General features: G+C 35.0%; 2 protein-coding genes across 2 annotated transcripts in view; one reads left to right on the plus strand and one right to left on the minus strand.

Moving 5' to 3' along the window:
- Positions 1 to 1527: 1527 nt before the first annotated feature.
- On the minus strand, positions 1528 to 20597 carry LOC123545716 (ADP-ribosylation factor-like protein 3). Its single transcript, XM_045332029.2, has 6 exons — positions 20440 to 20597; positions 15803 to 15946; positions 12573 to 12689; positions 10447 to 10497; positions 8290 to 8475; positions 1528 to 5259 (listed from the first exon to the last, which is right to left on the minus strand). The coding sequence occupies exons 1-6, from the start codon at positions 20440 to 20442 to the stop codon at positions 5197 to 5199; spliced, it is 564 nt and encodes a 187-aa protein (XP_045187964.1). The 5' UTR covers positions 20443 to 20597; the 3' UTR covers positions 1528 to 5196.
- LOC123545699 (sideroflexin-2-like) overlaps positions 20483 to 20600 on the plus strand; it is a 42945-nt gene continuing 42827 nt past the window's right edge. Inside the window, exon 1 of the mRNA XM_053524654.1 lies at positions 20483 to 20547. The gene's annotated coding sequence lies outside the window, so the exon portion shown is untranslated. The remainder of the gene's footprint in view (positions 20548 to 20600) is intronic.

Genomic DNA, 20600 nt, shown 5'->3' on the forward strand with positions numbered 1-20600 from the left:
TTATATTTTGTTTTTGAAAACTTTGCAATGAGACAAACGGAAAGCAAGAAAAATTATCAAACATGTCTGCCACAGTAAACAGGAGTTCTGCAAAACCTCCGAATAGTAGATAAAACAAGAGCTGTCGGAGGACAGCAACACTCGACTATTCAACAGCCTTGTCAATTGAATGAATACGAAAGTTGCAAAAAGGGGCATAATTTTGTAAAATGCAAAGTAGTGTAATTGAACCTTTGCACTGCAGGTCATATCATGATGGTGAACAAGTGTGTGAAGTTTCAGTCCATTCCCATTAGTAGATTCTGAGATATCAGCATACATACAAAAACTTAACCAAAAACTGTTAGTCGAAAAAAGGGGCATAATTTTGAAAAACAAAAACAAAGTAGAGTTATGGAACCTGTTTAGTGCATTTCAGATCATGACAATGAACATTTCAGTGTGTGAAGTTTCAATCCATAATTTTGTGAAAAAGCAAGTTATGGAACCTGTGCTATGTAAGTCAGTTTATCACAGTGAATAAGTGTGTGAAGTTTCAATCCATTCCTATTAGTGAGTACTGAGATACCAGCTTAAATACAAAACCTTAACCAAAACCTGCCAAGTCGAAAAAGGGGCATACTAGTAATTTTGTAAAAAAGCAAAATAGAGTTATGGAACCTGTGCAATGTAAGTCAGTTTATCACAGTGAATAAATGTATGAAGTTTCAATCCATTCCCACAAGTGGTTACTGAGATACCAGCTTACATACAAAACCTTAACCAAATGGGGACGTGGACGCCGACGTACGGGCGAGTCCAATAGCTCTACTATTCTATGAATAGTCGAGCTAAAAATCTCAATAGTGCTCCATTTTCCATTCCCTACTGTCCCTAAGACTGGAAAACTGTATTGACAGACAGGCATGTAAGATCATTATAGTGACACACCTACATCATGAACATGGTAAATATTAAAGGCAGAATATTTTAGCAAATATCAGGACAATGTCATTGATGGCAATTTTGACTTATTTTAAGGGCACGCAACTTGGGAGATACTGGTTCAAACAGGCCGATTTAGATAATCTAATCGGATTACAAAATTTTACCTATATTTTAACACGACACCTCTTCAACAGAAGTTAAACTTCAAACTAAAAAATGCTCTTGTTATTGAGCAGACACATTCAAACTAAGCTAGTTTCATTTCTGTTCATTGCTGCTTGAATATAGATCCAGGAATTCTTATTGCTGCCAAGTTTTGGTCCATATAAAAATGCAATTACTATTGAACATTAGCCCAAGAATTGAACACTGCTGAATATCGTTTCAGGAATTTTTTACCACACTCGCACAAGGTTATCTGGCATTTTATTTCAGCTTTTGATGGTGCAGGAGGACCAAGATGCTCCTCTAGGCTTTGTTTCAGGTATGGGCAGGCACTTTGGTACTAACTCCCGTGCTTAGATGGAAGAATTCTACTCCCTAAGTGTGGTTTCAGACCCACTACTCAACCTCTCTCCAGCAATCAAACAAACAATGAAATGATTTTCAAAGACTTTAATGTTGAATTTCACATTAACTTACATCATACTAAATATTACAATGAAATTAGTACAAGTGCTCATCTTTATCTGACCTGGTGACCTACTGAAAATATAGGTGAAGATCCATACATGGTATACTGCCAATGTAAGTAAAACAGACAACTGCAATTAAACACAGTGACAAAATATCTGTCTCGTATCTAAAGCGGATGATGTACATAGTCTACCCAACATTATTAATTTATTTAATGCTCTTCTGTTATTGTACAATATGGTGATAAAATTGGACAAGTACCCATCTGTAAATCATACCAAGAATGTTTTTTTCTTGATTGGCATAGTATAAATATATATTTTATTGAACAGAAAAATAATCCTTTTCTGTAAATGAAAAATGCAAATAGGCATAATTCCGTGACTGAAACAACTAATGTAAAAGTATGCAGATAAGAACACTGCGTCTAGCCTTTATCAATACTGAATAACATACATATACATTTATCCATTAGCAGCTTCAACTTGTCTTTCAGTTAAAATGGGAACTTTGTTGTCCCACATCCAATACAGGAAAATATTGTAGGCTGAAATGTTTATTTCTGATTTGAGGAGAAAAGTAGGTACAGAATTGGATTAGATACCATACTTTAGTTTTAGTTTTACTTATCATGTAACGGGATATAATTATGGTAATAGAGAACTAAATCCACAAATGCCGGTTCAGATTTCAAAGAAAAGGTAGCACATCATTATTAACCATGTCGGAGGTACTAAGTGTACCTATTAGTATGTATCTATTGGCATTCCTTGTCATCACCTTAATGAGCAACTAATCTTTTTCAGTTATAAAGTCATTAAAACTAATTCTGTCTATACATGTAATTAAAAGAAAACAGGATTTCATAAGTAAATGTTGAACATACAACAGGACAAAAGAGCACTTATGGTGTTAAACAGTATTTGTCTTCAGAGAATTGAGACTTGTCACCAAGAGAATAGTATACACAATATATTATGATGACCACTTTAAAAAGTACTTGAAAAGAATTGTTCACATTTTTTTGGATGATTTTATCAAAACATACTGATTTTATCTTGGTGCATGTTTTAATTACCACTTATCATGTAACGGGATATAATTATGGTAATAGAGAACTAAATCCACAAAAGTTGAAGTCGTCTCAATATTCTGTTAGACATACATTTTTCAAAAGAGGCTTTAATCATAATTAATAATAAAATTCTTTAAATTATACAGTAAAGTACAAAAACAATGAATCAAATACAACAGTTTTGAAATCATGAACAAGCCAACATTCTCAAGAATTTGATACCAACTTCTTTATCTTTTAAAATCAGGCGTACATTTTGTATTAATCTCTACAAAAATGAAAATATTCACAACTGCATCCTGCAAATTAGAAGTTTGTTTACGAGAAAAAGTCAGTCAATACAGTGAAACACGGCTTACTAGAGCATCAACTGCTCAAGAACCAATGCTTACTCAAACAAATCATGTTTTTCTTAAATTTTCTCTGTTCTGATCACTCAAATCCATAAATAACTCAAGGACCTCCTGTCGACTGAGCAGTTGCTGTTTTACTGTATATCTAGAAACAGTGCTAGAATCCAAAGCAACAAGTTGACAATATCTGTTTGGAAAGAAATTACTAAATGCAAAATACAACTGATGGTGACTTTTTTACACTGATGACTGCACAAACAATTCAATATTCTGAGTAGAAATAAAGTGATTAAAATACACACAATTCAAATAATAAAAATGTCATTAATAATGTTGTCAATAGATGAATACAGATCAAAATGTGATACATATACATTACAACATGGACGGATGATAGAAATAAGCATATTAAGTACAATAAACATAAAAAATATCCTTAACTTGTCTCTATATACCTACTGCAGAATTATCAAAATTGCAACAAAAAGAGAAAAGTGGGTAAAAACAGGCTCTAAGATTCAGATACCATGAAATCATTAATGTTCGTGCACAAGTAATTTTCATTGACTTCATGATTGAGTATATCCACTGAATAAAATCACAATAAAATTTTCCAATCATTTTATAATCCAATTCTGAAATCCCCAAACTATTATCCCTATGAAATAGCCATTCTGACTTAAACAATGAATGTTTGTACCAACAAAATGAAATGATTTCATAGTATCTAGTAAATGACAGAGTAGCGGTACATGTCTGTTTCAAACCACACTTTGGCACATTTCTACATGTTATACCCAAATATAGGACAATAAATCTGATATGACAACTGCAGGACGGAATCAAGAGTTATACTGTATTTAAATTTCGCTTACATAGGATGCCATCTTAAACAATGAATATTTCAGTATCAAAACAATATTTCTGTTTCTTAAAGATATATTGCCAAAATTTCATACTTGGAAATATGAACAATTATTTGCTATTATCGATGTTAACATAGAACAAATATTTCTTTGTATGTCAAACAGCACTGTATGCTAGGTTTAAAGTACCATACATGAAAAAGTAAACATAAGGCCACAAAAATGTAATATGAAAGTTGATTTAACAGACTGTTGCTAGAAAACCTTTGTGATTGCTTCTCTAAGAACTTTGTTTACATATCTCAGGCCAAATAAAACATATCTCATTAGGATTTTCTATATTTAATTCAATAAAGATAAATTATTCTGGCAAAGGCAGGGCATAGTGTATCTTTAAAGAGTATTCCCATTCGTCTGACCATTCAAAGTAATAAAGTCAGCTAGTTTTATAAATCAGTGATGACAAGCCTGTAGCTGGATAGGTGAAATATGTGAAGAACTGCAGAGAAATACATACCTTACATATAAAGTTTATGTGAAGTCGAAAGTTTATAAAACTTCCAAAAATCAGAGAGAATGATATTCCAGAATATTTCCTATATTATATTTTAACAACAGTCTTACAATCTAATTAAAAAGAGACTGATACAAATCTGAGGTAAGCATTTTCAACAAAATTTCCTATAAAAATGGAATGTTAATGTAAAATTGTGAAGGGAAAAAGACAGCATTTAACACGTTAAAAATATGCAAATACTGTTAACACCTTCAGAAATTCTTGAAATAAATATCAACAATATTTGCCCAGTCTTCAAAATTACCAGAATGAAGAAACTTTCAAAAGGCAGGATAAAGTTTTCCTGTGACCATGTTTGAAACAATATATTTTATGTGCATGAACAAAATATGTATACCCAATGTCAAATGATAACTTAATTGAAATCTTTGGTTTGCTCTAATTCTACATTTACGGGACACACGTTTGCAATATTTCATTTTCTCTACAGGATTTGATTTAAACTGTAATTACACAATCATGTACATTTATAAATACAACCATTAATCAATCATCATATACAGAGATCAACTAACAATGATAAAAAAAAAGAAAATCCACTGTCTTCTGTGATTTGTCTTGCAGTCCCAACTTTTCAAGTAGAAAAAAAAATGCAAGCACATTGATCAGATGCTGACAATGCACTTTTTCAATGAACATGACTACAGTAAACTACAATATCAAATAGTGATATGTTTTTATCCAACATTCATTAGACCAGTTTGTAACCATGGTGTAGTATCTATTTGTGTATATATAACATAGGTTAATATTGTCCTTCTATCATTTCTTCTTGCCTTTGCTACTTTTACTGTCTATCTGTTTCATTGCCCATTGCATACCTTCCTGTAAAAGTAAACAAAAAATAGAAATGTTAACAGCAACAAAATAAATAACAAGGGTGCCATAGTCACAAAATACCAAAATACGCCCATCGAGAGCTTAACTGTGCAAAGTTACATCAAAATCCCTCCATGCATGAAGAAGAAATGCTCTGGACAAAAGTTGCCATTCTTGTTTCTGAACTTTGGCCTCCAAGTAAGACCTTGACTTTAGACCTAGGGACAGGGTTCATACAGACAAGGCCAAGTCAAATTCAAGGACTTTTCAAGGACTTTTCAAGCACTAGTCTTATAGTTTTCAAGGACTTATTCAACCATAATACCGTGTTACTACCTGCTGTGATTCTGCATCCCAAAACCTAATATGAAGATCCATCTGTTTTTCTTGCATCTTTTTATTTCAAGTTTCATCAATCAGAGCGACAAATGGTCCCCTGATCTTTTCAGTCAGTAAGCTTTTAAAGTGGCCAAATACACAGATATAGGCAGTTTTTCTTTCACCAAGAGCAAACTTTTTCGCTATTTTACTGTCTGGAAACATGGTTTGAAATATTTTATTAATGTTTTCATTGGACTTGTTTAAGGTATATTTCTGGTTTGCATTGTCCATATAATTTCTGCTTTAAGTACATTATTTTTTTATACTTAGTTTGAAATACTAGCACTCGATGATGCAAACAGAATGGTAACTGTTTGGGGTGGGGGTACCGTAAGACTGTCACACACTTTCCCATTACGATAAGAATTGCGATTCATGCTCCGTGACGAATTGATGCCATTTTAGTCAGGGGAGACAACGCTAAACAGAAAGTACGAAACATTCGTACCCAAACTTTGCTTTCGTCCCGAACACATTCGACCTTTTTTTATTACAGCGTTTTCGTAGCTCTGCCCATTGTTCGAAACTTGCCATTTTATTCTAAAAGATTTACTTTTGGTTTTTGGGGAGATTTTAATTGTCTAGCATACGACAAAATAAGAAATTCAAGTACTTTTCAAGGTCTTTGGGCAATTTTCAAGCACTTTTCAAGACAAATTGTGTTTTCAAGGACTTTTCAAGACTGCCCTTCATTTTCAAGTACTTTTCAAGCCTGTGCGAACCCTGTAGGGACCAGGTTCTTGCACATGACACTCTGTCTCATGATGGTGAACAAATGTGCCAAGTTACATCAAAATCCCACCATGCATGAAGAAGAAATGCTCTGGACAAAGTTGCCATTCTTGTTTCTGAACTTTGGCCTCTAAGTAAGACATTGACTTTAGGTACTATCTATGTTAGATATATGTGTAGTTTACTGCATTAAAGTACATAGACTGAAAAAATATTTATATATCATTTTCTGAAAAAAAAAAGTTATTTGAGCTGAAAAAAAAATGATCCCGGGTAAAATCTTTGGAAAAAATAGAGACAAATCTGCAAAGACTTTATGGTAGGCTTAGCTGACTACTGACCTAGTACCTCATGCAAACCATGCATTTTTTACATCTAAGCAGGAAAAAAGCATGCATAATTACTACAAGGATTAGCAACCTGAATAGAAACTATGTAAAGATCAAATCAGGTAATACCCTGGGGAAAGTGTGACATTTTCTGTGGTGAAATCTGTCAACAAACCAACGATTTTTTTTAAAAAGTCAAAACCCGCAGAATTTCTTAAGATAAAATATGTTGAAAAGGCTACTGCTAGAAAGAGAACAATCTCTACTACCCGTAAGTATGGGGAAAATATCTAGAAATACGAGAAAATCAAAGAAATCAATTTCAGGACTGTTAGATGCATGACTGTGTTATCCTGCATAGCATTTAACATAGATATTCTATTTTTCCATTGCATTGATACAATGTATATCATGGACAGGATTAGGACTGACAAACTGTGTTCAGTCAACAATTTCACTCTATAAACAAGATTGTTGCCTTTGTGTAAAGAGGGCTTAGTGTAAGTCTCTACATCATAAAAAAGTGGGTACATGATTTCAAACTTTGTAAATGACCATTACATAATACTACCTGCCAAATATCTAATTTCTAAACCTTGATGTTTTAGTCAAGAAGATTCTTGAAGTTTTTCTTATTACAAGTGACCCCAATAGGTGAGGCCAATTTTGACTCCTAGGGCAGGATCTGAACCAAGTTGATACAGGACCACTAGAAGATGCTACATGCCAAACATTTAAGCTCTAGATCTTGCATTTTCAGACAAGTATATTCAAAAAGTTTTTCCTTTATAAGTGACCACTCAGAGGTGTCATTTGAACAAACTTGGTAGAGGTCCCCTATGCTACATCTAAGCTCCAGTGATTGAGGTTTACACAAGAAAATTTCAAAACTTCTTATATAAACAGGGAACCCTGGGCAGAGCCAGTTTTTCACTGCAGAGGCTTGACTTAAACAAACTTTGTAAAGAACCACTACACAGAGCTACATGCCAAATATTTAAGCCAAAGGGCTAGAGGCTTCAGACAAGAAGTTTTTATTTTTTATGTAAACAAGCAAATCTTAGGGTGGGACCAATTTTGACCTCGCTCGCATTAAAACTGATTACAACACATGACTGCAATGGTAATTTCAACAATCACAAATGTAACTCACAAGTTCAAAACTACATGAATTATCCATGTTTTGATTTCATTTTAAAATCAAGTACAACAACTTTTTCACTGCACACAATAGTAGCCAAGGTTTTATAAAATCACAGTTTTTTTTTTTCAATTAATTATAAAACAGAATTGGGGCAGTTATTGTAACATCACTTTAGGACTATCAAATCAATCTGTGTTAACCCTTATCATGCTAGAAATTACTGATTTACCAGTGTAGATCATGATCAGCTTGCACATCTGTGCAGTCTGATAAAGATCTGCAATATTTGCTATTTAGTCAGTATCTTTTTTGGTAAGCACCCCTTTTAACAGTTAATGGTACAGTCCAAATTGAAAGATGGACAAGTTCAGTATAGACATTTAGCAAGGTAAGGGTTAAGTCTTGATCTATCAACAGACTCTATATAGTTTACAGTCCTTTACTACTTACTTTAACTCCTTCAGCTTTAAGTGCACTACAAGCCTGTATTTGCCAAACACGATCTGATATAGAAGATAAACCCAGGGAATCTGATATGTCCGCTGCAGATGCAGCAAAATCTAAATCTTGCTTGTTGGCATAGACTAACAGAGGTACACCACACAACTTGTCTTCATCTAACAATTCATTTAATTCCTACAATAGAGATATATATATTATTAGTTCAAAAGGTTTTGATAAATATTCTGTTAACCTTTAGCCTTCTGGCAGCAAGTGATTCTGCCTTTGCTGCCAGTGCAGACCAAGACGGATGTTCAAGCTGATCATGGTCTGCACTGTTCACTATTCAGTCAGTACCCTTTGCGACCAGTGCAGACCAGCAGGCTGATCATGGTCTGCACTGTTTGCTATTCAGTCAGTAAATTTTCAGTGAACACCCATTTGAATAATACATGGTATTTCCCAAACTGAATAATAGACCAGTCCATTTTAGAAATTAAGCAGGCTAAGAGTTAAATACAATAGTAGCTCCAGTTGAAACCTCGACTCTGCCATTTATGGGATATTGCTTCCTTACATGGGAGGCAATCAAAATCACCTTAACGAAGGTTGTGCTTTGATAATTTTGGAATTTGTATCCAGATGACCAATTACACCAATGTATTTCCATGTACAGATTAGGGCAAAAATTCAGACCAAGATTAAGCAAGACTGCAGTGAACATTCTAACCAATATTCAGCAAAACTGAGGTAAACATTTTGATCAAGATTCAGTATTAAAAATATGGACGGACATTCTGTCCAAGTTTCACTAAGACCGATGCAAACATTCTGACTAGGACTGAGAAAGACTGAGACAAATAGTCCGATCTATATTCATTAGGTTTTGGACAAACATTCTGATCAATCTGTAGTAGGACTGGAGCAAACATTCTGATCAATGTACTATAAGACTGAGGAAAACATTCTGACCGAGACTCAGTAACACTGGGAAAACTATTGTGACATAAATTCAGTTAGATTGGTGCAAACATTCTGAACTAGATTCACTTAGACAGGTAGCCAATATGTTTAGGGAAGACAATGCAGGACTAACATTTCAACAGCTCATCTTGTGCACAGGCTAGGTAAAAACCTGTTGGAGCCTTGATGACTGAATGGTTCACTTGGCGACTCCAAATCACTTCCTCCTTATTTTTCTCTCATTAAGGAATACTCCACTTGCTGGTTTTACAAAAGGTTTCTGAAGTAATGCTTTGGGTTTTCCTCCACCATATACAGTAAAGCTAGAAATTAACCGGGTGACCTTTGTTGTTACTTTGACGTTAATTTTACAAAATTCTAACTAAAACAACATGAACAAGAGCTGTCTCCATAGGATGACACATGCCCCCGATGGCACTTTGAATGAATAGTTATGGCCGATGTTAGAGTTTAGGACCTTTGACCTACGGAGCTGGGTCTTGCGCGCGACACGTCGTCTTACTGTTTCACACATTCATGCGTAGTTATTTTAAAATCCATGCATGAATGACAATGATATGGACTGGACACGCCCATCAATGCACTATCATGAAAAATGACCTTTAATGTCTAAGTGTGACCTTGACCTTTGAGCTACGGACCTGGGTCTTGCGCGCGACACGTCGTCTTACTGTGGTACACATTCATGCCAAGTTATTTGAAAATCCATCCATCGATGACAAAGATATGGACCGGACACGCCCATCAATGCACTATCCTTTAACGTCTAAGTGTGACCTTGACCTTTGAGCTACGGACCTGGGTCTTGCGCGCGACACGTCGTCTTACTGTGGTACACATTCATGCCAAGTTATTTGAAAATCCATCCATCGATGACAAAGATATGGACCGGACACGCCCATCAATGCATTATCCTTTAATGTCTAAGTGTGACCTTGACCTTTGAGCTACGGGCCTGGGTCTTGCGCGCAACACGTCGTCTTACTGTGGTACACATTCATGCCAAGTTATTTGAAAATCCATCCATCGATGACAAAGATATGGACCGGACACGAAAATTGCGGACAGACTGACAGACCGACAGACAGACTGACAGACCGACAGACGGTTCAAAAACTATATGCCTCCCTTCGGGGGCATAAAAAAATTGATATTTAACTGAAAATATGAAGAACAGTATACCTCTCCGGTTTCTTCCATTCTTTTTCTATCGGAGCTGTCTATTACATATATCTGTAAGGTAAATAAGAGAGTGAAGTTCACTGTCAAGTGTTGTCAAAAATTATAAAATACAGGCTATCTGGAAAAAAAACATGCATGCATAAAAAAGCTACAGATCAGAAACAGAAAAATATGTTGTTTTTTTTACCTCTATATGTGACTTTGAAGCTAATGAGAGAGTTACCTTTTTCTGCTGTAACATTTATGATATTTTTAAAGGAGGGGGTATTAAAACTGGAAAATTGTCACAAACAGATAGATGCTGATTTTGAAAATTAAACCTGCCGTAATTTAACTATGACATTACATGCATCTTTTATTAAAATGCATATATGACTGAATAGGTTTGATGCTCTTTGAAAGGGAAGTAATTGACATAATTTTTAATTCATTTTAATTCCAATGCAACTGAAACATGAACAAGAGGGCCATGAAGGCCCTGTATCACTCACCTGACCTACTGACATAAAGATCATCAAGATTAACATTCTGACCAAGTTTCATTAAGATATGGTCATAAATGTGGCCTCTAAAGTGTTAACAAGTTTTTCCTTTGATTCAACCTGGTGACCTAGTTTTTGACCCCACATGACCCAGATTCAAACTTGACCTAAAGACCATCAAGATTAATATTCTGACTAAGTTTCATGAAGATATAGTCATAAATGTGGCCTCTAGAGTGTTAACAAGCTTTTCCTTTGATCTGACCTAGTGACCTAGTTTTTGACCCCACATGATCCAGATTTTAAAGTGACCTAAAGATCATCAAGACTAACATTCTGACCATGTTTCATTAAGATATGATCATAAATGTGGCCTCTACAGTGTTTACTAGCTTTTCTTTTGATTTGACCTGGTGACCTAGTTTTTGATCCTACATGACCCCGATTCAAATTGGACCTTGAGATCATCAAGATTAACATTCTGACCAAGTTTCATGAAGATATAGTCATAAATGCTGCCTCTACAGTGTTAAGAAGCTTTTCCTTTGATTTGACCTGGTGACAAAGTTTTTGACCCCAGATGACCCAATATCGAACTCATCCAAGATTTTATTGAGAGTAACATTCTGACCAAGATTCATTAAGATTGGGCCAAAACTGTAACCTCTAGAGTGTTAACAGTCAAATTGTTGACGACGATAGACACAGGGCGATCACAAAAGCTCACCTTTGAGCACTTCGTGTTCAGCTGAGCTAAAAATCATCACATCTAAGGAACACGCCAATTACAAACATGAAATTCAAGGACTGTAACAAATATCTGATTAAATATGACTGATTATTGATGCTCTGTGAAAGGGAAGTAATCCACATAATTTTTATTCATTTTAATCCCAGTTCAACAGAAACACGAAAAATCATCACATCTAAGGAACACGCCAATTACAAACATGAACTAGAGGTGCTTTTGCGAAAAGAACATAAATGTCTCCCACAACAGCTTAACCATCTGAATAGTAAGTCTGTCTTTATAATTATACTGTTTACGTGTTGGAGTAACCGGTAATTCACATATTGGAGTAACTGGCCTATTAGTAATTATGTTCAAGGGCCATAATTCGGAAGTGCCTCTGCCGATTTGGCTAGTTATCGAACCTGGCCAAGGACTTATTGGCAAACACATTTTGTTCAAGTTTGGTGAAAATTGGATGATAAATGTTCGACTTAGAGTGCGGAAACGATTTGTGACAGACAGACAGGAGTAAATCAATACCTCTCCCACACCACTGTGTGGTGGGAGACATAATTATTCTATTCAAGGATTATAACCACTAATCTCCAGTAAACTGTCACACCAGAAGAACAGTAACAGGTGTGTAACACGACTGGCAGTTGTCAACACACATATCGTGATGTAACTGAAAACATGTGCTACTGGTACAATCAAAGAGCCACAAAAGGAGAAGAAGAGTTTAATTGTGCAAAAAAAGTTTTTTGCATGAAATCCAAAGCACTGAGGAAAACCCTGTCAGTCTTGTGTTCTAGCAAGACTGCCTGAATCAAGCAAAAAAAGCTTTAACAAAATTTAATCAAACTCATGACTACCGATATATCTGACTTCCAATTTAACAAATATATACAAACCAACACATCTGTATTTTCAAAGTAATTTTTCCAGTATGGTCGAATTTTTCTCTGGCCTCCTATATCCCAAACATTGAGACGAAATCCTTCTGACTGCACTGTTTTGATGTTAAATCCCTTAAAAATAAACATATACAAAGTTATGGAACTGATAAGCCATATGCTGAGAACACATATAACATTCATACAGTTGTAAATCTCATACAATTTCCTTTAACCTTTAACTTGCTAAATTTCTAAAATGGACTGTTCCATCGTTCAATTTTGGCAGTACCACTGATTATTCAAAGGGGTGTTTGCTGAAAATTTACTGACTGAAAAGCGAACAGTGCAAACCATGGAGGTGCAGGCTGATCTTGGTCTTCATTGGTCACAAAGGCAGAATCACTTGCTGCTAGCAGGCTAAGGGTTAAAGTAGCTGTGTTCAGTAACTGACTTAACTATTTTCAAGTTAACCTGCCAACTGAATATCAACTCCAGGAAAATGTAAGCAACTCAAGACCAAGTACACTTAACCTTTACCCTGCTATATTTCTAAAATGGAATGGTCCATCATTCAATTTCGGCAGTACCACTTCTTATTCAAGGGGGCGTTCACTGTGAATTTACTGGCTGAATCGCGAACAGTGCAGATTATGATCAGCCTGCACAGAGTGATAGAGGTGCACAGGCTGATCTTAGTCTGCACTGGTTGCAAAGGCAAAAACACTAGCCATCAGCAAGAACCTTATAAACATTTGTTTAAAATCTACTGACGTATTGTAACCATAAAATTTCAAATGTACATGTAATTCCAAAAACTAAACATACTAGACTCTTCTTTCTTTGCAGAATTTTTAAGATGAAAACAACACATTAATTTGATATGAATGTGCAGAAAAATTTATCAGCCATTTTAGCGGTCTGTGAAGTAAATCAAGTGTATAATTTTTGGCATGCACTGCGACCTTTGACCTACTGACCCTAAAAACAAAAAGGTGAACATTCTGACAACTGCAATCATCCATGAAGTTTGAGTCCTTCTAAAGATTCTAAAACATTTAAAAAATAATTTTATGACCTCATGATCAGTTTTGACCAAAGTGTTGAACTCAGTTTCAACTTGACCTAGTATTCATCAAGTGAAAATTCAGACCAAATTTCATACAGTAATCCCACTGAAAAGTATGGACCTAAAGAGTCCAAAAAAGGACTTGCTTATTATTCAGTAACCTACTGACACTAATGGTTCTATGCAGTGCAGTTTCAATCTGACCTAGTTTCATCTGAGCTAACTTTGACTAATTTTTTAGAGATATCTAAGTAGGCTTAAAGGAAAGTTTTTGCTACTTTCACCAAAAGTGGAAACATTTTCAGCCAATGACCTTTTCACTTGACCTAGACTTCTGATTAACATTGACAGCAAATGATACAGATCCATTGTAAATACTGACTCTTTAGAGTTTGACCAAGTCCTTGTTCTATCAATTTTGACATATGACTAGTTTTGAAGCACATGACACCACTTTTCCGAAATTGTACCTAGTTATTTCAGAGAACATTCAGACCAACATCTTCAATAATCCATGAAAAATGTATTAGAGGCTCACATGAGTCTTTTCTGATCTAATATTACCTTATCGATATGTTTTTAAACAAATGACCCTGCTTCGAATACCCTATAAAATCAAAGATGAAACTATCTGACCTAATTTTCTGAGATCTATGATAATTGAAAGAACCACTTAAGAAAAAAAACAAGGTAATTTTATTTTGATGATATGAAAATGTTCTTCCTGAAGTGTCGAACTTTGACTAGATAGTTTTACAGAATGTCAAACCAGCCAATAATATACCAACTCTTTCACCACTTAATTAGGCTTTCCGAGAGAGGTCCCCTAATGCGTATTTCTATTATTTGACTACTTGCTTTTTAATGGAAGTGCAATTTTGTTCGAACTTGACCAATAGTTCATCCAAAATAATGTCCATAATGTGCTAAGACTGTGAATTGATAAGGCTTAGAGAGGTAACTAAGTTTTTATTTAACCATATAAATATTTTGTATCGCATGGATTCCAGTTTCAAAATTGGAACAACCTTTTTTTTCTTCAAAACATTTATGGATAATTTTCTGAGGAAAACTTGTGAAAATATCTGTACCTCTAGTAACTGGTCACAAGTTGTTCCAATTTTTAGCCTACTGACCTAGGTTTTGATGACCACGTGTCCCAGTTTCAAACTTTAACAGAATCTCTCATAAGATGGCCATTACACCAAACTTCATAAAAAATGAAAATGTGGCCCTTCAAGTCATGATCAACAATCATCAGAAGTTTGACAGCGACAAGCATCGGAAACATTCGACCACTACACAAAAGTTATCCTTGTCAATCTATTTGTGAAAAGGTGACTCATATAAATGATACCCAGTAGTTTTTCCATCTCACAGTGACTTTTGACCACTTGACCCCCAAAACAATAGGGGTAATCTACTGATTAGATTTTCCCAAAGCAGACCAAAACACTGCGACCTTGGCCTAATAATTCCAGATAAATAAGCGTCATTTACTCAGACCACATGCAATTGACAGTTTTACGCCAGTGCATTCTTCAATCATGGACTAAAAACTGTTTTCAGTCACTTTGACTAATGTTCCCTAAATTAGAGGTAATTTGCTGACCACAGGCAAACTGAGACAATTTGCCACTTTCAGCCAAAAGTGGAAACATATTTCAGCCTAAAAATTTTCACTGTGACCTTGACCTTTGATTAACTGATCAGCTAAATGATACAGATTCATTTGTAACTACTGACCATATCTTATGAAGTTTGACCAGTCCTCTAGTTACTGATCAAAAACCAAGTGTATACTGACATATGTACTAAATGTAAAATAAATATACCAACAGGCTGACGGACCAACTATCAGCAAAACAGTATGTATACCACTTTTTTTCCAGAGAGGACTGAGGGGTTCAAATACACACAAGCATCTTAAGTATTGCATCTGAATAAAGAATTAATTACAGGCTTAAAGACTACATGCATCTTCTCTGCCTGGCATCTCAAATATTACTATTATCGGCATGAATGTGCAACATCTTTAAACAACAGCCTCTGCTTCCATCAATACCACTATTAAGAATCAAAGATAAACTATCAAAATGTATAGCACTAAATTTCTGGTCATGCTGATGATAATTGTAAAAGAACCAACTTAAAAAAAAAAACAACTGTAATGTGTTACCTGTGTTGGAGTGATATGTGAAATGTCTTCTGATGCTAAACTCTTTAGTAATGTAGTTTTACCAGAATTGTCTAAACCAAGCAATAATATACGCAACTCTTTTCCACCACTTGATTTAAGCTTCCGTAGTAATGCCAAGAGTCCCTGAAAATAGCCATAATTTTAAATAGATTTGCATACTTGGCATTTTCACATGGAATGTTGCAATTTCTGTTCAACTGCTGCCCAATAACGTTCCTTTTCCAGAATATATGCCATAATGGGCTATGACTGTGATATTTGTTAAGTCAGATAAAAGCTGGAGATGGCTTAACTTAAGTTTTTATTTAAACCAATATAAATAATATTTGTATTTTACTAACAATCATGGGAATTTTCAGTTCAGAAATGTGGAAAAAAACAACCCTTTTTTTTGCTTCAGAACTATCTCCTTTAAGTAGGGATAACTGTATTTGAGGAAAAAGCCTTCATGAACTGGTAAAATGCCTGTATCCCTAGTATCTGTCCAAGTCACTGGTACCAGACCAATTTTTAGCCCACCTGAGCCAAAGGCTCAAGGAGGACCTTTTGTGACCACTTGATGTCCGTCATCTGTCAACAATTTTTAACAAATCTTCTTCATAACTACTGGGCAGATTTATACCAAACTTCATAGAATGAACATTGTGTGGCTCCTTTTCAAAATTGTCTAAAGAATAAAAATCCATTCAGAACTGTGGCTGCCATGGCGACTGAAAGGAAAATCTTTAAAAATCTCCTCAGAAACTGTTAGTCAGATTTCAAAAATATTTTGTAAAAATGATCTCTAGGCAACCCTGTACCAAAATTGCTTAAGCCGTCAAAAAAGAGAGAGCTAATTATAATAATAATATTTACAAAAAAAAAACGTAAAAACGACAACTTTATGACAAATAATTAGCAACAACCACTGGAAAGATAATCTAGCAAACACCTGATTCACGATTTCCAAAAAATGTGACCCCAAAATTTTTTAAATGCTTGAAAACGCTTTTTTAACATAGCTTATTGTGTTACATAGAAGGTATCCAAAATACTGTATGATTTTAAGGCGGAAAAGTAGGGAGATTGGAAATTATACACTGTTATCCAAAGTGAAAGTACAATGTATTTGAATGGGGCTAAAATTTCATTTTCATTTTTTTACTGAATGGCTGCATAAACTCTCTATAGAAATTAGGAAAATCTTTCTTTACAATAGATAAATAAGTCATATTAAAATAAATCAATTACATATAGGACAAAATATGCAATTAGCTGCTGTCACTTTTGCTACAAAAACTGAAAAATTTGTTATTACATCTACATCTGAGCATAGATGTTTAGGTTTAGGTGGGGAGAAGACCAAGATACCAATTTTTATTTATAGTCGGGTTTCAAACACAATAACATTAGCTATGAATAGCTATTGGCCGACAGATTTAGACTGATTCAAATTGTTTATTAAGGTTATTGCCTTGGTTACTGGCAAATTGTTTATTAATGATATTTGTTTTGGTGACTGGATCAGCCACACTGAATCAGTGTGGCTGATGCCATTTGATTTGAGAGGGGCTACGCCGACATTTTCTTTTTTGTTGTGTTTATGTAGCTATAAAATTTCTTATTCCTACCAAATTGGGAATCATGGCTAAAGATGACATTTTCCATGTATGACCAATATATGGCTCTTATTTGCCTTTGTATCTAGGATTTTGGGGACTTTTGAGTTTTTGGTGCTGTGCTTGATTTTGGGATTGCTAAGTTTGTGATAGAGTTTATCATGCTTACGGATAAGCCTGATAAGTCTTGGGGTTAACCAAGGCAGGAGGTTTGGATATTCTAGTAGGGATATGCTTTATAAAATCTAGGACATGCCTTTTAACACTCAATAAAACTTTATCAGTAACTTTTATGTTAAAAAACACAATTGATTTCTCTTTCATAGTCAAACACATATAAGAGTCCAAAAACATAATTTTCATCTCGTAATCAAAACCAGGAAGGTCTAATACAGGGAGTAAACAGTCCATATAAATCAATACATTTATCTGTCTTATCCTGTCGTCCATACCTGTAAATATTGACTCGACGATAATGATCGATATTTTGTTTTCGACACTGTTGATTAGCGTGTAATTAGCATAATTACCTCATGTTAATCATGGAGCTACAACACTTGTAGTTCAAAGGGTTTATCAATCACATGTTAAGTGGTGATAATTAGATGATCAGAGATTGATCTACATGTAAAGGGATTCTGAAGGAAAGACAGCATGCAACATCATGTGGTTATATGCTTAATTATTATAAATTAACTTCCCTGTATAGATATTTCACCATGTAACTTCAAACCTTTATCAAAAGATCGATTTTGGTGGGATTCGAGTAAGTAAAATGTCAACAGAAAGCTGACACTTTTCTTACTCTTGTGAGCCCATAATTATAATTATTGTTTATAATGTTAGATTTCTACATACTGAAACATTCTTTTTGTACACAGAGAATGCCTCAAACGAGATTGTTGTTTAAACTCCAACAATTAATTTAATCGTAAATCCGATGTGTGAAATATACGATGTATTAAGATTATAATAACAATGAAATTTTAAAAAAAAGGCCGACAACAAATTTACATTTAGTACTCCAAACTTTTAGATAAAACTGCAGAAAAAATACTCTAGGTTTAACACACATTTAAATGGTGAAGAACAAAGCAATATCATATTCATAAAAAATACATTTTCAGGCAACATTTTACAGCTTCAACTTGCTAATTTTATCAAAATATGTCCTAATCTTATAGTTCTAAACACTCTGAATCAACAAGGCTCATGTTAAAGACCGTAGAGGACTTTAGTCACCAGTATCGCTATGACATAAACCCAACAAAAAGCAGCTGTGTGGTCTACCGTAGCAACAGACGAAAAATTCATGAAATAGCTACTCTTAGAGGGAGAGGAGATTCCTATAGAAGACTCAACTGAACATCTGGGCATCATTAGACAGTCTACTGGCCAGGTGGATATAAAGAGTAAAATTGACAAAGGGAGGGAAACAGCATATGCCTTACTTGGAGCAGGTTTTCATGGGGTAAACGGCCTTAAACAGGATGTAAAAGCTCACATTTGGAATGTATATATAGTACCGAGGCTGCTGTATGGTCTCGAGACTCTTTACTACACCAAAACAGATGTGAAAAAGGTAGACGCCTTCCAAACCAAGACACTGAAACAAATTCAGCATCTTCCAGATCGAACCCCAAACTGTGCTGCCCTTGCTTTGTTAGGAGTGTCTCCTGTCTCTACCCAGATACACAAAAATACTCTGAATTTATTCTACAGTATTTTGCAAGCACCAAGTTCAGTTGAATATAAAGTGGCTGAAAGACAGTTAGCCGTGAAAGAACTTCACCACAAAAGTATATTTTCACATATTAGAAGACTGCTTCTCCTCTATAAATTACCAACAGCATATGAATTGTTTGACAAGACACCTGATGAATCAGATTGGAAGAACCTACTTAAGGAAGCTGTTAGGCTTTCAATAGAAGAGCAATGGAGGTCAGACTTTGCAGAAAAACCTAGCCTCAAGTACATTAATTCATCCTCGCTGCAGGCTGGTAAACCACATCATGTATATACTACAGTTAGACCTAACTTACAAGATGTCAAGAGGGCGGAACTTAAGGCAAGACTCATGACAGGCACATACACCTTACAAGCAAATAGAGCTGCATTCAACCAGTACAATGTGAATCCAACCTGTAAATTGTGCAATACAGAACCTGAGACCAGGGATCACTTCATTGCTGTATGTCCAGCGTTAGAGGTCATCCGTGAAAAAATAAAAGTCTGTCTAAAAAATGACATACAATCTGATATATCATGTGATTTGAATGACAGACACAGGTTTACCCATCTTATGCTTGATTGTACACATCCCAGTACTGGACTTCAACTCCAGCTGACAGCTGAGAGTATAGACAAGGTAGAGTTGCTATCAAGAGAATTGCTGTTGAGGCTCCACTTGGCAAGGTGCAGGGGACTTTCGGACAGTGACCCATAATGCAATACTTAAGTACTTTTTAATCATTAAGTAAAGATAATCCCCCTTGTATATCCCCCCCGGAAGTGTTAGGGTGTAAATATCTAGTTACAATCTGTGTGTGATTTAAAGTGGATTACTTAATTCACGATTCAGGAAGGATCGATCTGCATACTACCAAGATACAGCTAGATCTTGGGTGCTCCGAAAAGTCAACGGAGGAATTTACTAAACAACAACAACAACAACAAGGCAAATTGAAATAGCATTTAAAAAACGACATCTTTCTCTCTGGGTAAACAAGCCTAGATTTAGCCATTTTCACAGGGCAAAATTTAACTTTAATGTAGATATTTTCCATTCCGAGTCTACAGGTTCGGTTGCAGGTACCCTAGCCACATCCTATAATTTACAGTACCCCACCCACTGGAAAGCAATAAAGCGAAACAAGTAAACAGCTGTTTTACTGAAGAGAAAACGCCTCTGTGTACATACAGCCTTTTAAAATATAATAAATGGTAAGCAAAAGGACTCTGAATGTTAGGTTACGTTACAATTTTAATACATTGCAACAAATATTTGGTTTTTCTCACCATTTTTGAGAAAAAATTTCGGCTTCGTGTAACTACGCGTGACGTCACGGGAATATGTCTATTTTGTCCTTCTTTATTAAAGAGTATCCACTTTCATTTAAGGAACAGGTAATTTTGTATTGTTTTTCTTGAATGATATGTAGTCTTAGACGGATATTTTG

This window comes from Mercenaria mercenaria, chromosome 15 (assembly GCF_021730395.1).
Source record: "Mercenaria mercenaria strain notata chromosome 15, MADL_Memer_1, whole genome shotgun sequence".
NCBI classification, from domain to species: Eukaryota; Metazoa; Mollusca; class Bivalvia; order Venerida; family Veneridae; genus Mercenaria; species Mercenaria mercenaria.